The 15706-nt window shown below is 37.5% G+C and overlaps 1 protein-coding gene across 6 annotated transcripts in view; it reads left to right on the forward strand.

The window, feature by feature from the left end:
• Positions 1–15706, forward strand: part of DYNC1I1 (dynein, cytoplasmic 1, intermediate chain 1) — a 338857-nt gene that overhangs the window by 51260 nt on the left and 271891 nt on the right. For 3 of the 6 annotated variants that reach the window (XM_011955104.1, XM_011955107.1, XM_011955106.1), the window contains exon 5: positions 9766–9825. The exons of the other annotated variants lie outside the window; for them this stretch is intronic. In XM_011955104.1, coding sequence (XP_011810494.1) covers positions 9766–9825 — 60 coding nt within the window. The remainder of the gene's footprint in view (positions 1–9765; positions 9826–15706) is intronic. 6 annotated transcript variants of the gene reach the window in all.

Raw genomic sequence — 15706 nt, forward strand, 5'->3', positions numbered from 1 at the left:
AAAGTGCTGGGATTACAGGCTTGAGCCACTGCGCCCGGCAAGTTCTCCTTTTCAATCAATCAAGACATTCAAGCCTTCCTCCAACATTTTATTTTTAAACTCTTTTTTTTTTTTTTTTAAAGACAAAGTCTCTCTGTCACCCAGCCAGGAGTGGTGGCACAATCTTAGCTCACTGAAGCCTCGAATTCCTGGGATCAAGCTATTCTCCCACTATAGCTTCCTGCATAACTAGGAGAACAGGTGCATACCACCACACCCAGCTAATTTTTTTTTTTTTTTTTTTGGTAGAGACAAGTTCTTGCTATATTTCCCGGGCTGGTCTTGAACTTCTGGCCTCAAGTGATTCTCCTCCGTCTCCATCCCAAAGTGGTGGGATCCTCCTGTCTCTCCCTCCCAAAGTGCTGAGATTACAGGCAGGACCCATTCTGCCCAGCCTAAAAATCTCTTACTATTATGGAAACAACACCTGTGCATTTTATACAACTAGAAAATATAAATGAGCAAAAATAACAAAATAAAAACATCATGTTTCCACCACCAGAGATCAGCACTCTTAGCACCTTAGTGCTTATTCTTTTATATAATATGTATGTCATCATGTATAATGATAAGTGACATCTTACTGTGAAAACTGTTGAACCTGCTTTTCCAATCAAGTATCTGTATTTTTATATTTCAATGTATTTTTACCTTATCTAGTATCTACACTATCTTCACATTTCCCCAGTTGACCCCAATAAAATCCCGAAGTATTTAAAATTGATGCCTGTGCTCACAATTAGCAGCATTTCTTAACCCAAAAATCCTAATACTCGTAGATTTTTCTCTAGGGAGGTGAGGCCCCTGCCAAGGGTACTACAAATGCAGCAGGTGGAGAAATGTCTTCTAAAGCATGTCACAGGAGAATGATGGTACAAAGGGAATGGATTAAAAGTCACTTACGCTTTCAGCTGCATGTGTATTTCGATTAGAAGGGACAAAGGGACAGATTTCTTCAGTGTTCTCTCTTCAGCTTGAATACTGGGCCTCCATATAATTACTATTCAGTTTCTTATTGACAAAAAGCTTTGGTAAAATTTAGATACTTGTTTTTGGGCTACAATAATTTGTTGTGGGCAACTTGTCCTGTCTGCATGTAGGTACCACTTTTTTTTTTTTTTTTTTTTTTTGAGTGACTTCAGGAAAGAAAAATGTGTTCTGGGGCCACGTGGGCATAGTACTCAAAGGAAATCCTTACGACCTTCACCTTTATCCACAGTTGGATTCTGCAGAATTCTTTGGAACTACATAGGCCTCTCTTGACCCATTTGGGTAAAACCAGCATCATCTTCCAAGATGCTCTGATAAATCGAAGGCTAAAGGGAAGGCATAGAGGAAGTATTAGTAAAGGTGAAAAATATAATAAATAATACAAGACTATGGGGAAAATTTAATAAGACTATTAAAATTTTGCTTATACAAAAATAATTTAAAGTATCACTATATAAAGAGAGATTGACAGGATACTACCAGCTAATTGGACTTTGGGGAGACTGAAGTCGCTAATTCAAGGTTGGTTAAAAGTCAGTCTCTTTGTAAATTAAAATAAGATTTACACTATAGGGTTTTCCTTTATGCTGCACAATAAGTTCAAATTTTTTGATATTGTCTTCAGGCAAAGTGTACTGTATGTACCCATATGGTTATAGTAACACAGTAAGCATCTATTTTAGGAAGGGGTAGCTGAGCTTTCTTCTAGAGAAACTGCTTGCTTGACAGCAGGACTTCTGTGTAAGATTTTGGGAAAACATGCTCTTGTTCTATGATGGGAAGTCCTACATTTCTTATTGAATCCAGCTCAGATGGACTTCCCATGTGGCTTAGTGTGGCTCGCTTTGGAGCTCCATGTTAGGGCTCAGGTGTTAGACAACAGATGGAAAATTCTCCCACCATAAATTAAGAAAAATGCTTTTTAAAAAGAGCCTGATGCAAGTATGTATTTCACTGTTCCACTTTTATTTCTGACATCAGAAAATCTTTATCATCATTGCCTGTCCTAAGTAAGGAAAAAATTGAGGCCAGGAAGTAAAACATTAACTCATTATTTAAATTCCATCCTTTCTTAATTAACATCACTTTAATGAATGTGACAGATTGAGTGATATGATGGATTTTTAAATGTCCTTATTATTTCGTGTATTACTTTTGGAAACAGCATTTTAAAAATTAGATATTTAGCGATGGCATTGACTAGATATTTTCTGTTTGGTACTATGCTTACATAATCCCAAACTGTTTTCACTGACTGATTAGTCACTAGTGATTTGTTTGACAGAGAAGACATGTGGAACAAGAGTTCAGAGAAACTGTGGGACTCAGGAAAGCTCTGTATTCTGGCTTTGAGCTTTCTCTCCATCTTAGAGAGAAAAGAAAGAACATGAAAATTTGAGTTCCAGTGCAGTTGCTTCAGGGACTAATTAAAGTTACTAAGAGAAGATGGCTGGACTGCTTTTGTTTTTTACCACAAATCAGCAATATGTTGAGCATTTAAAAAATAATAATATTCATAGAGACAGGGTCTTGCTATGTTGCCCAAACTGGTCATGAACTCCTGGTCTCAAGTGATCCTCCTGCCTCGGCCTCCCAAAGTGCTGGGATTATAGGCATGAGCCATCGGGCCCGGCCAGTGGTCACCATTTTTATTAGATAAGATATGCTTTCTTTCTTCAGTATGGAAGTGAGTCTGAAAACACTCCTGTGACCATGTAGTGACATCACACTGAGTAAGACTGAGTTTTCCCTAAGTGCTTTGATGGATATTAAGGGAGTTAGGCAGACATGCCCTGATTTATTATTTCATTTTTTAATAAAAAAGTAAAAACTGTTTCTTTTGGAATCAACTTGCCCTCACATGTCACGCTCATCTACAGAAAATCCAGGTAAAGAATATTCATTTGTTCATTCATTCATCGAGTCATTCAGTAAACAATTGAGAATTTATCGTCTATCAGATACTATACTAGACCTTCAAGGAATATAAAGATTCTTCTTACTTCTAAAGAACAAGTAAATTGACACATTTAATTTGAATCTAAGGAAATGTTGCTGTGTAGTTACAGCTCTCAAATATGCATACTCAGAGAAGAGCTCAATGATAATGACGACTTTGGGGTTATTTTGCAGAAGATATATGGTCATCTATGTGATTGCCTGGGGTTAGAGTACAGAGAGGTGAGAGGAGAAGACAGAATCCTGGTTGGAGAATGCCTGTCTTTATTGGAATGGAAAGAGCGAGGGTACTGCCAAAAACACAGTGAGAGAGGGAGGAAAAGAAATAAGATTTTCAGGGCCAAGAAAACTAAAAAAAGACTATGCCAAGAAGGAGCCAATAGTGACCAAAATGAGAGAGAGCAAAGTTATGGATCAAGAGCTGACCATGGGATTTGATGATTTGGAGGTGGTTGTCGTCATCATTATCATTTTTTGTTATTATTATTATTATTATTATTGATGCTGTTTTATTTTCATAGGCTGAGTTCCTGGGAGCAAAACTAGTCCAGGAGTAATTCTATTTTTTATGGTTCCTGCCACATATTGGCATATTACTTCCCAAAGAACTTTACTAATTTAAATGCTGCCAACAGTGTATGAGAGTGCCTTAGCCACACTGAGTGTTAGCATTATAAATGAGAGATTTGTTAACTACTGCCTTCCAAATATTAATTGAACATCTCTTTCTTATAGCCAAAGACTAGAAAAGGTAAGAACAAAAACACTCTTTAGGAAATAATTCTAAGGCTTTCTGCTCTGAGGTCTAATAAAGATGGAAAGAAGAATGGAAACCACCAACTTGCTTGTTGGTAAAAGCTGAACGGGAAGAAATTAACCACTCATCAGAGTGCAAGGTCTATGCAACACAGACATTATGTCTTTCACTCCTAAGTTACGTTTTCAACAGATGGCCAAGGATTTTTAAAATTTTCACTTCTGTCTCAGAAACTGAAACTGAGCAAATAAAATTGAGCCAATGAAAGGGGAATTTTATAAGAATTTAGAAAGTAATGAATTGGTACAAGGCTTAAAATATGAAATTCTGCTTATCTCTTGATAGTTTACTGCTAGTTTGAAGAATTTTGATGTTTGTCCATTCTCTTTTTAAAAATATTGAAAAACAAATTGACCCACAAATTATAAATTAACTACTACATGGTAGGCATTTTTGGGTAAGATGCCAGAGGCTACAATGTTTTTGATATGTTCAAGGTTAAATAAGTGAGTGATTATTTTCCATGTTGGGAAGCTTCCTTATTTTGAAACGAAGTTAGGGAATGTGACCTTAATTTGGCGTGTCCAAAACACCCAATCCAACCCTGGGACCATAGAACCGTAACAGTGGCCTCTGAACACATAACAGGGCTCCTAGGAAACAGAGATCAGAGATCCCACTTACACAGACCCTCAGAAAGTTAACCTAAGAAATCAGTTGAAACTAATCAGAGCAGCCGAATGCAACTCATAAAAATAAGCAAACAAACAACACCAGGATGGTTCCCCAGTGGGGAATACTAGACAGAAATTTAATTAGTAGAGTTAAAGAAAGATTGTATCAAACAACAAGGGCTAGGTTGGTCATCCCAGGAATTCCAGAAAGGGGAGACTTGGGTAGCAGTGAGGATGATGTCTGGTCTTGGGGAGAGATGAGGTCATGGTGGGGTAGGGCAGGGGAAGCTGTGGTAGTTAAACATTCAGCATCACCTACTCTAGTCCCAAAGATACTGCTGGACATCTGGCTTCCCAGGAGGCTGGGCTTCAAGGAGAGAAGACTTTGTCAGGCTTATATATTTGTCTGCCTGGTTATTATTGTTCTCACAACAAATTGCTAAGTTGGCATCTAAAATATAACAATCTTATAAGACCTAGTGGACTAACTCAGCCACCTAAGTCCAATAAACTAAGCACTGAGGAAAATGAATTTAAGCCCAAATCCTACCCCCTCCTCCAAGACCAGGTCAAATGGAATCTCTAATCTTTTCAGTGGAATTGTGTCTCCCTGCTGTGACTTCCAAAGGATGATGAAAGTGCAGTTAAATGCCTGGCTGGCTGGCATGGAGCAAACACTAAGTGAAGGGAAATTATAACGATCACTGTTCTTAATCTGTCTTTCTTATGGCATTTATTAATATTTTCAGCTCATATTTATTCAAACTTTAAACCGTGCCAGTCTCTGAGCAAGTGATGAGAGCTACTTTCTTCCTTGTAGATGTTAGTGGTATATTATTAGGCATAAATATTCATATGTCTCATTTCTTTTACCAAAATGTAAAATTCTTAAGTGCAAGTTCCATGTCCCTCAGCATGTGGTACTGCAGGGTAGGGGAAGCTGTCGTAAACATTCAACATCACCTACTCTAGTCCCAAAGATACTGCTGGACATCTGGCTTCCCAGGAAGCTGGGCTTCAAGGAGAGAAGACTTTATCAGGTTTATATATTTGTCTGCCTGGTTATTACTGTTCTCACAACAAATTGCTAAGTTGGCATATAAAATATAACAGTCTTATAAGACCTAGTGGACTAACTCAGCCACCTAAGTCCAATAAACTAAGCACTGAGGAAAATGAATTTAGGCCTAAATCCTACCCCCTCCTCCAAGACCAGGTCAAATAGAATATGGCAAGTTTTACTTTCAGTCTTGTTCTACTAAACTATATATATATGTTTTGGCTTTTTTTCTTTTTTTTTTGAGACAGGGTCTTACTCTGTCACCCAAGCTGGAGTGCAGTGGCATGATCTCAGCTCACTGCAGCCTCTGCTTCCTAGGCTCAAGCTATCCTCCCACCTCAGCCTCCTGAGTAGCTGCGAACACAAGTGAGCACCACCATACCCGGCTAATTTCTGTATTTTTTGAAGATGCAGGGTTTCGCCCTGTTGCCCAGGCTGGTCTTGAACTCCTGGGCTTCAGCAATCTGCCTGCCTCGGCCTCCCAAAGTGCTGGGCTTACAGGCGTGAGCTACCGCGCCAGGCCTATTTATATATGTTTTATCTCTTCATAATAACTCTAGGTTCCTTGAACATTTTTTCAACCCTCTGTTACAGTATTTTGTATTTTATGTTCTTAATAGATGTTTTTTGAATAAGCGAATGAATGTTCCTATCAAAATCTTTTCTCCTCTGCATGCATTGATTCAGCCATTCCAGAAAGGAATAAAAAATAGGACTATTATAGTAAACAGGGTGATTTCTATATCACCATCATTTTATTTTCAGGGATACAATTACTTGATAAAATGGCTGGAAAATAAGATCTCTGCCCATTGGTTAAATAAATTATTCTAACTGGAGAAGGGAAAGTTAAAAGGCAGTTGAATAATCATCCTAGATTTTAAAATATCAGACAGAGAAGAATGTTAAAGGGCCTCGAGACCTGCACCCTCATTTGCTGGGAACAAAAGGAGATTTGCCTGATGACACAGTGAAGCCATATCCAGGACACAGACCTCCCACCTGGGGCCAGGCGTGGTCTTCTCTAAAATGCTGCTGTCTGCAGGGAAGCTGTCCTCCATGGTTTACACAGAAGGAATTCGGCAAATGTTTAATACATATTTCTAGGCTATTCCTGGAAACACAAACAACCTTTGCCCATTTTGCATATTGGCCTTAAGTTCCTCTCAAAAAATTTGCATATTTACATATTCCTTGAGAGGAACCACCCCACAGATAATAATGGGAAAAATGAAAAGATAATACAACTGGCACATTTGATAGCATCCTTGGCTTCACGCCTTACCCCACACAGCTTGTTACTGACAATAACTATGATTTCTGTTACTGAATAATATAGGTGTGCCAGGAGGCAAGGCTGTTGTAGTGTCACATTCCTACCTTTGTTTTTCTGGCCGAGTAAATGCAAACTCCCCAGTACTAATCTGTGGACTTTTTAAGTGGATGATTCTGATAGAATCACTATTTGTACTTCTTAAGGGTATAGTGAGTTCAGGTGATCTGTCCAATAAGTATCAGAAGAGCCAGACCATCGGGGAGCTGCTGGGAGAAGTGGAAAATGTCACTAAAGATCAGCCCATCAGAAACCTCAAGGAAAATGGAGGTCAAACAGCTGATCCCACTCCTTGCAAGGAAAGCTTCTTACAATCACCAAGAGCCAGAGTCTGCTCTTGTGTCTACAGCAGAAGAAATGCTCTTAAATTTGACCCCTAGAGATATGTGAACAACAAGTATGAATTATGTTAACATATTCCATTACTTTCACAATTTGAACTGAGATTAAAGAATCAGTGCCCAGATGCAAGAAGGGCTAATTTTCTTCAGCAGGGAATGAATTCAGAGCATGGGTTCTCACCCCTAGCTGCACATTAGAATCACCTGGAAAGCTTTAAAAAACTACAGATGCCTGGGTCCCACCCCAGACATTCTGGCTTAATTGGTCTAGGGGTGTCCTGGGCCTGAGGCCAGGCTTGAGCAAATCAGAAGTTTAGATGCCGATGTATTTGAGCATCAGTGATGCTTTCTGCATGCTGACTACTGAATGCAATAGTCTAGCTCTGTCATTCTCCAAAGGTGGTCCCATGGTTAGCCCTGTAAACATCACCTGGAAACTTGTTAGAACTACAAATTCTAGGGCCCCACTCCAGATCTACTGAATCAGAATTTCTAGGGTTGCGTATCAGCTTATTAAAGCCCTCCAGGTCATTCTGATGAACATGAAAGTTTGAGAACCACTTATCTAAGTCAAGTCATCGTTGCTCAAAGTGTGTTCCACAGAGCAGCAACATCTGTATCTCCTGGTGCTTGTTTGAAATGCAGAGTCTCGGGCCACCCCACACCTACTAAGTCAGACTCTGCATTTTAGCAATATTCCCGGGTATCTGTATGTGCATTAAAATTTGAGAAGCACTGGTCTAAGAAACACAGGCCAGTCAGTGTCTCATTGGACTTCAGTTTTAATCTTTCAGAGGTTTTATGTAAAAAAAAAAAAAAAAAAAAAAAAGAGGACAGCCAGAGCATAGAAGCTGTGAATCCATATTCTGCTACTTCTGCAGGAGGGGTTAATGTGCGATCTGTCAAATAGGTGAAGCATTGACTCAAAGAAACATTAAGAGTAGGTAGAGTTGTTGTGGCAGTAGTAAAAGCAGCTGCTGTTTATCATATGGTTACTATGTGCTTTATAGGTATACTTGCATTTAATCCTTGTAGAAAACCAGCAAAAGATTCATTCATTCAATAAATATCATATTACGTAAGCACATATGCGAGATACAGTTCTAGGCATATCCCTATATTCTAGAGATGTAGCCACCCCTGCCGTTATGAAGCTTAAGTCCAAAGTCAGACAACAAACAAAAATAACTAAGGTGATATACAAGAAAATCATAGGTAAAGATGAATGCTATGAAGAAAATAAAGTAGGGGAAAGGAAGGAAATGAAGAGTGGTAAGGAAGTGCTACTTGAGATCAGGTAGTGAAGCAGGGGAGCCTCTTTGAGGAGGTGACATTTGAGCCAAGACACAAAAGAAGCAAAGTCATGAGCCATGCAGATGTTTAAGGGAAGAACATTAAGGAGTATGCAGAGTTGACATAATGTGAGTGAATGAATGGTTAGAGAGAAGTTTGGAAGATCACTGCAGGCCAGTTCATAAGTTATCATATAAGCTACAGTAAGTATTTACAGGCAAGGAAACCGAGCAGGGCTTCTCAAATTTAGGGTGCCCATGGATCACCTGGGGAACTTGTTAAACTGTAATATGGAGTCACTAAGTCTAGGGTGGGATGTGAGTTTCTGCATTTCCAACAAACTCCCAAGAGATGCTGATGCTACTGCTCTGTAGGCCACAGAGTAAACAAAGGGATGCAGCAGCTGAGAACTTACTAAACAGCATGCTCAATGTCACACAGCTGGTAAGTCACAGAGGCAAGATTTGAATCACAGATGCCTGATTCCAAAGTTTGTGCTGTCCATTAGTTGCCTCTGAGATAACCTCATGTCTGATTCACCTGTAACCAGTTCTGTGCAGGATACTTAAAGAGCCTGGCTGAGAAAGGTCCTGGCATGTGCTCCGTTTATAGAAGAGCCATTTATCCCCTCTTATTTTCAAGGAGAAACAACAAGGGAAATTGGATGCTTTGGTAACTATTGAACTCTGTGCTATTGTTTATGCAATGTTTAAAAAATATAAGATATAATCAATCCCTGACATCTTAGAGAGGAATGATATTGTTGGTGACCATCTTGGGGTACAATATATAAATAAGCATAAAAATACCCTTGAGTCTCGAAATCTAATGCATTACATTTGTAGTATCTAATCCAAGGAAGCCAGTTATTCACCAAGTCCTGCAGTCATACCCCTGCCCTGACCCATTTGCACCCATGCGTTTCACCACATAGAAGATGCTTGGAGTTCCCAGATGTGGATGGGTTTTGGGGGTGTCAGAGATACATGCAGTGGGTAACTTGCTCAAATCAATGAGGCCTCAATACGAAACAAAACAAAGGGTGGGAGTGTGTGTGGAGTTTGAACACTTGATGTCGACTTTCCTTCATGAAAGCAGTCATAGCTCCCGATATTAAACAGATGTTTGCAGGAGAGGATGGCTCCTCGCTTTCTCTCGTTGTTTGATAGTCACTGGGGGTGGAGGGGATGGAGGGGGACATGTTCTGTGTATGTATTGTATATGCTCTTGCCTTGATGAATGACATAGTTTGGTTTGGTTTGTTGCCCTCCCCTTTTGTTAATTCTCTGTGTTCTTTTTCCTTTGTGCTGCACAATTAGGACCCTGCAGTGGGACACAGACCCCTCAGTGCTCCAGCTGCAGTCAGACTCAGAACTTGGGTATATGTCTGCTCTTTTGTTACTCCTTTTATTATTTCTTTGCTACAGTTGTGTTGAAATGCTGGAGCTGTTGTTACTCTTGTGTTCTCCCCTTTTGTTGAACTTCTAGTTTGATAAGTTCATTTCCTTCTGTTAGTTTTCCTTAAAAAGCTTTGAAGAAAATCTCTCTTTGTGGAAAACACCACAAAAAGATGGCTTTTGCTTTCTCCTTATTAATTCCTATTATTGCAAAACAACACTCCCCCAAACAAAAATCAAACATAAACCCACACATCTACTTAAAAGTGGGGCACACAAGTTCTGCAATGGAAGATGTTTGACTTTATCATAACCATCCTGCCCTTTACTAACAAGTTGCCATAGGTTAACTTTTGTCTAAGATCCGTATTAAAATATTGTGTCTTGTTTGTTTACTTTTCTTTTCAGTTTTTGGGGAACTCACAATAAGCACTTAATTTGAATTAAGTTTGAACAGTTGGCCGGGCGCGGTGGCTCAAGCCTGTAATCCCAGCACTTTGGGAGGCCGAGACGGGCGGATCACGAGGTCAGGAGATCGAGACCATCCTGGCTAATACGGTGAAACCCCGTCTCTACTAAAAAATACAAAAAACTAGCCGGGCGAGGTGGCGGGCGCCTGTAGTCCCAGCTACTTGGGAGGCTGAGGCAGGAGAATGGCGTAAACCCGGGGGGCGGAGCTTGCAGTGAGCTGAGATCTGGCCACTGCACTCCAGCCTGGGCGACAGAGCGAGACTCCGTCTCAAAAAAAAAAAAAAAAAAAAAAGTTTGAACAGTTAGATTCCTGTTTTTTAAAAAACAAGGAAATTAATTGAATACCTTGATCTAAAGATATTTCAAATACTTGATGTTGAGTAATGTCTCCTATGTCCTAAATATCATTTTTTTCAGATGGAAATTTATTATCACAAGTTAAAAGAAAACTTCAGAGATGAAGACTTGGAGTTGAATAAAACACACAGACATATCCTAGAAACTCAGTTTATTTCCATTGTAGGATTGGAGTTAGCCGTAGTCACACATGAGATATTTCTAGTGGGGTGCTTGTATCAGCTGGTCATCAAGCTCAGGAGAGCTGATTGTGCATTTCTCTTCTGAGCTTCACATTCAGTTACATCAGCTGGAAATCAACCATGGTGGAAGTATTTACACCACAGAAATTTCCTCCTTTCCTACAAGCAATTTATTAAGCATTTACTGACAGAGCACTGGATATCTCTAAGTGAATAGCAAATTTCATAACAACATTTTATGGAACCATTATCTTTTCTTTCTGAATTTACTTATTATTCATTTTGAATTCCTGAGATTCCTGAGCATATATCTCTGAGGTGTTATCAGTTTCAGTGCCTACTGTAGGTATAAAAAGAGGTTGAAGGGCTATTTGCATGTTAGGTTAAATGCCATCTGCCTGTGATCCTTTGTATATACAAAAATTCTTAGCTGATTCATGACAATACTAAGCCAAGAAAATATCCTAACATTTAGGTAACCGATGCACTATTTCTTTTTTAACCTTACTAAATTCTTGGCTATTTAGTTATATAGTTCATTTATGTTATATTTCAATTTGTATTATTTAAATAACCAAGAGATATGGCTTAAATAAAGCGGAGAATATACAGTAAGTTATAGTTCAGGGGAACTTCAGAATGCAGTTCTTCAGAATTACATTGTGTTTAAAAAAAAAAAAAAGGCAGGGGAGAGAACTGGCAGAGACTACGCCATGCACTTAAATTAACAGATTTTTAGACAGATTGCAGCAGTGTTAAATTACACTTGCCGATGTGGAATAGTTTGGAATTTTCCCATTTATATCTGTTTTCCAAGCAAAAACTCACTGTTGACTATGCAGATTAAAACTTGTGACTTACTCTAGGGAGATAGCGTATCTGTGGCCCCACCTGACCTGCTGCATTATACTTCAGAGTGAACCCAGTGCGTCAGAGAGAGAAGATAGGAGACTTTCTGTTCACTTTCTAAATACAAACCGATGTATCCCAAACTAGGCATTTATTTATTTATTATTCCTTTTGAATTCTTGAGATTCCTGGGCATATATCTCTGAGGTTCTATCAATTTCAATGCCTATTATAGGTATAAAAGGAGGTTGAAGGAATATTTGCATGTTAGGTTAAATGCCATCTGCCTGTGAGTGGCTTATCTTAGAGGGTTTGAAGGCATTTTCAGAGAATATTTGAGAGATGGCATTATTTTAGCCATGTTACAATTTCAAATATTGCCTTAATAAAAATTTCTAGATTTTTCTAGAGAGTTTTATTTCACCTTCTTGAGTTGTGGCATGGGAATGACCGTAGTCCATAGCTTGCTCTGTCACTTAATTAACGCCTTTACTGAAGTATAACTGACTTTAAATAAACTACACATATTTAAACTATTCAAATTGATAGTTTTGACATGTATACACATCCATGAAATGATCACTGCAATCAAGATAGTGAACACATTAGTCATCCCCAAGAGTTTCCTCATACCCCTTTGTAATCTAAACTCTTGCTTCTTCCTGTTCTTCCCTATCCCCCAAACATCTGATCTGCTTTCTGTCACTATACCTTAGTTTGCATTTCCTAGATCGTCATATAAATGAAATCATCCAGGAGGTACTCCTTTGACTGACTTCCTTCATTCACAAGGATTATTTTGAGATTCATTCAGGTTAAGTGTATATAAACAGCTCAATCCTTTTTATTTCATTATATGGATATACCACAGTTTGTTTATCCAGTCACTTTTTACATACATTGGGTTGTTTACAATTTTTGCCCATTACAAATAGAACTGCTATAAACATTCATGTACAAATATTTTAATGCACATATACTTTCATTTCTTTTGGGTAAATACTTCCCAGTAGAGGTATTTATGGTTGAATCACATAGTAGATATACATTTAACTTTTTAAGAAATTGTCAAACTGTTTTCAAAGTGGTTTTGCCATTATACATTCCCACCAGCAGTTTACGAGAGCCTCGATTTTTCCACATTCTTGACAACACTTAGTTTGCGCTTTTTAAAAGAAATGATTAATTTGTTAACTATTATTAAAGGAGTATAGTGGTATTTCATTGTGGTTTTAATTTGCATTTCTCTAATGACTAATAATGTTGAGTATCTCTTTAGTTGCTTATTTGCCATATGAGTATCCTCTCTGATGAAATGTCTGCTTAAATCTGTTGGCCTTATATATTGTTTTTGAGTTGGGTTATTTTCTCATAATTGATTTTGAAAGTTCTTCCTGTGTTCTGGATAAAATGCTTTATGGGGTTTATAATTTGTTAATATTTTCTCTGTCTGTGACCTGTCATTTTCATTTTCTTAACAGTGTCTTTAAGAAAGCAAACCAGCAAACCATTTTAATTTTGACTAATTACAGTTTGCAAATTTGTTTTTTATGGATCATGCTTTTGTTAACATAATTTTGATTTTTAAGTGATTATTTTAATATTTGGTAGAATACAGTTCACCTGTGAAATTATTTGGGTTTGGAATATTATTGTGGAGGAGGTTTTTTGTTTTGTTTTATTTTGAGACAGAGTCTCACTCTGTCACCTAGGCTGGAGTGCAGTGGTATGATCTTGGCTCACTGCAGCCTCCCAGGCCAGAGACAGATACCTCTTTCAGATACTAATTTTATTTCCTTTAGATATATATATCCGGAAGAGGGACTGTTAGATAATATGTAGCTCTAGTTTTAGTTTTTTGAGGAACTTCCATATTATTTTCCATAATGGCAATACCAATTTACAATCTTATCAACAGTGTACTAGGTTGTTTTCTCAATATCCTTGCCAATACTTCTTATTTTTTCTTTTTAATAATAGGGATCATGATTATATCTCATTATAGTTTTGATTTGCATTTCTCTGATAATTAGTGATGTTGAACACTTTCTCATATACATATTGGTCATCTTATGTCTTCTTTGGAGATAAGTCTATTTAGGGCCTCTGTCCATTTTTATATCAGGTAATTTGTAATTTTGCTATTGAGTTGTTTTAGTTCTTTATATATTTTGGGTATTAACCCCTTATCAGTAATATGGAATAAAATATTGTCTCCCGTTCTGTACATTGCCTTATCATTGTAGTGGTTGTTTTCTTATTGTGCAGAAGCTTTTTAGCTTGCTGTAGTCCGCTTGTCTACTTTTGCCTTTGTTGCCTGTGCTTTTAGTGTCATATCTAAAAAATCATTGCCAAGGCCAATGTCAAAAATCTCATTTCTTATGTTTTCTTTTAGGAGTTGTATAGTTGTAGGTCTTACATTTATATCTTTTATCCATTTTGAGTTTGTGTGTGTGTGTGTGTGTGTGTGTGTGTGTGAGATGTAAAATAAAGATCCAATTTCATTCTTTCAAATATGGATATTTAGTATTCCCAACACTGTGAATTGAAGAGACTATCATTTCTCCATTTTGTATTCTTGTCACTGTTGTGGAAAATTAGTTGACTGTAGATGTGTGGGTTAATTTCTGGAATCTCCATTCTGTCTCACTGACCTATATGCCTGTTTTGGTTACAGTTACATACTGTTTTGATTAATATAGCTTTGTAGTATAATTTGAAATCAAGAAGTATGATACCTCTTGAGAATACCTTTCTCAAGATTGCTTTGGTTATTCAAGTTCTTTTGGTGTTCCATATGAATTTTAAGATTTTTTTTTCTATTTCTGTGAAAAATATTTGAATTTTGGTAAAAAATTGCATTGAATCTGTAGACTGCTCTAGGAAGCATGGACATTTTAATTCTATTGTTTTATTTAATTCATGAACATACAATATCTTTTCATTTATCTATGTCTTCAATTTTTTCATAAATGCTTTATAGTTCTTTTATGTAGAGATCTTTCACCTTCTTGGTTAATCTAAGTATTTTATTCTTTCTGATGCTATTATGAGTGGAAATGCTTTCTTGATTTCTTTTTCAGATAGTTCATTGTTGGTATAGAGAAACACTATTAATTTTTGCATTAATTTTTGTGGAGTCCATAAAGTTTTCTAGATACAAGGTCGTGTCATTACAAAAAGAGACATTTTACTTCTTTCTTATTTGGATGACTTGTATTTCTTTTTCTGTCTAATTTATCTGGCTAAGACTTCCAATATTATGTTGAATAGAAGCTTTGTTTCCTTTCTCTTTTTCTTTTTATTTTTTGAGACAGTCTTGCTCTATCACCCCGGCTGGAGTGCAGTGGTGTGATCTTGGCTCACTGCAACCTCTGCCTCCCAGGTTCAAGCAATTCTCCTGCCTCAGCCTCCCAAGTAGCTGGGACTATAGGCATGTGCCACCATACCTGGCTAATTTTTGTATTTTTAGTAGAGATGCAGTTTCACCATGTTGGCCAGGCTAGTCTGAAACTCCTGACCTCACCCACCTCGGCCTCCCAAAGTGCTGGGATTACAGATGTGAACCACGGCACTCAGCCTCCTTTCTCTTTTTCTTCTATGTAGCTTCTATAGGTATTTTCTTTGTGGTTATTATGGGACTTACATAAAATTTATTATAGTAAGCTGATAGCATTTTCTCTTGCATATAAAAACTCTACATTTTTATCTCATTTCCCCCCACATTATGTGCTATTGGTGTTGTAGTTCATATCTGTTTAGAATGTGTGTCCATTTACATACTTTAGTTATAGTCATTTTCAATTCATTTGTCTTTTCACTTTTATATTTGAACCAAAAGCTGTTTGCCCACCACCTTTATAGCAGTACAGACTTCTGTTTTGTCTATATATTTACCTTTAACAACAGATTTTATACTTTCTTTTGTTTTTGTGTTGCTGTTTAGAATCCTTTCATTTCAAGTTGAAGAACTTTCTTTAGCTTTTTTTTTTTTTTTTTTTTTT

Source organism: Colobus angolensis, unplaced genomic scaffold, assembly GCF_000951035.1.
Source record: "Colobus angolensis palliatus isolate OR3802 unplaced genomic scaffold, Cang.pa_1.0 Scaffold394, whole genome shotgun sequence".
Taxonomy (NCBI): domain Eukaryota; kingdom Metazoa; phylum Chordata; class Mammalia; order Primates; family Cercopithecidae; genus Colobus; species Colobus angolensis.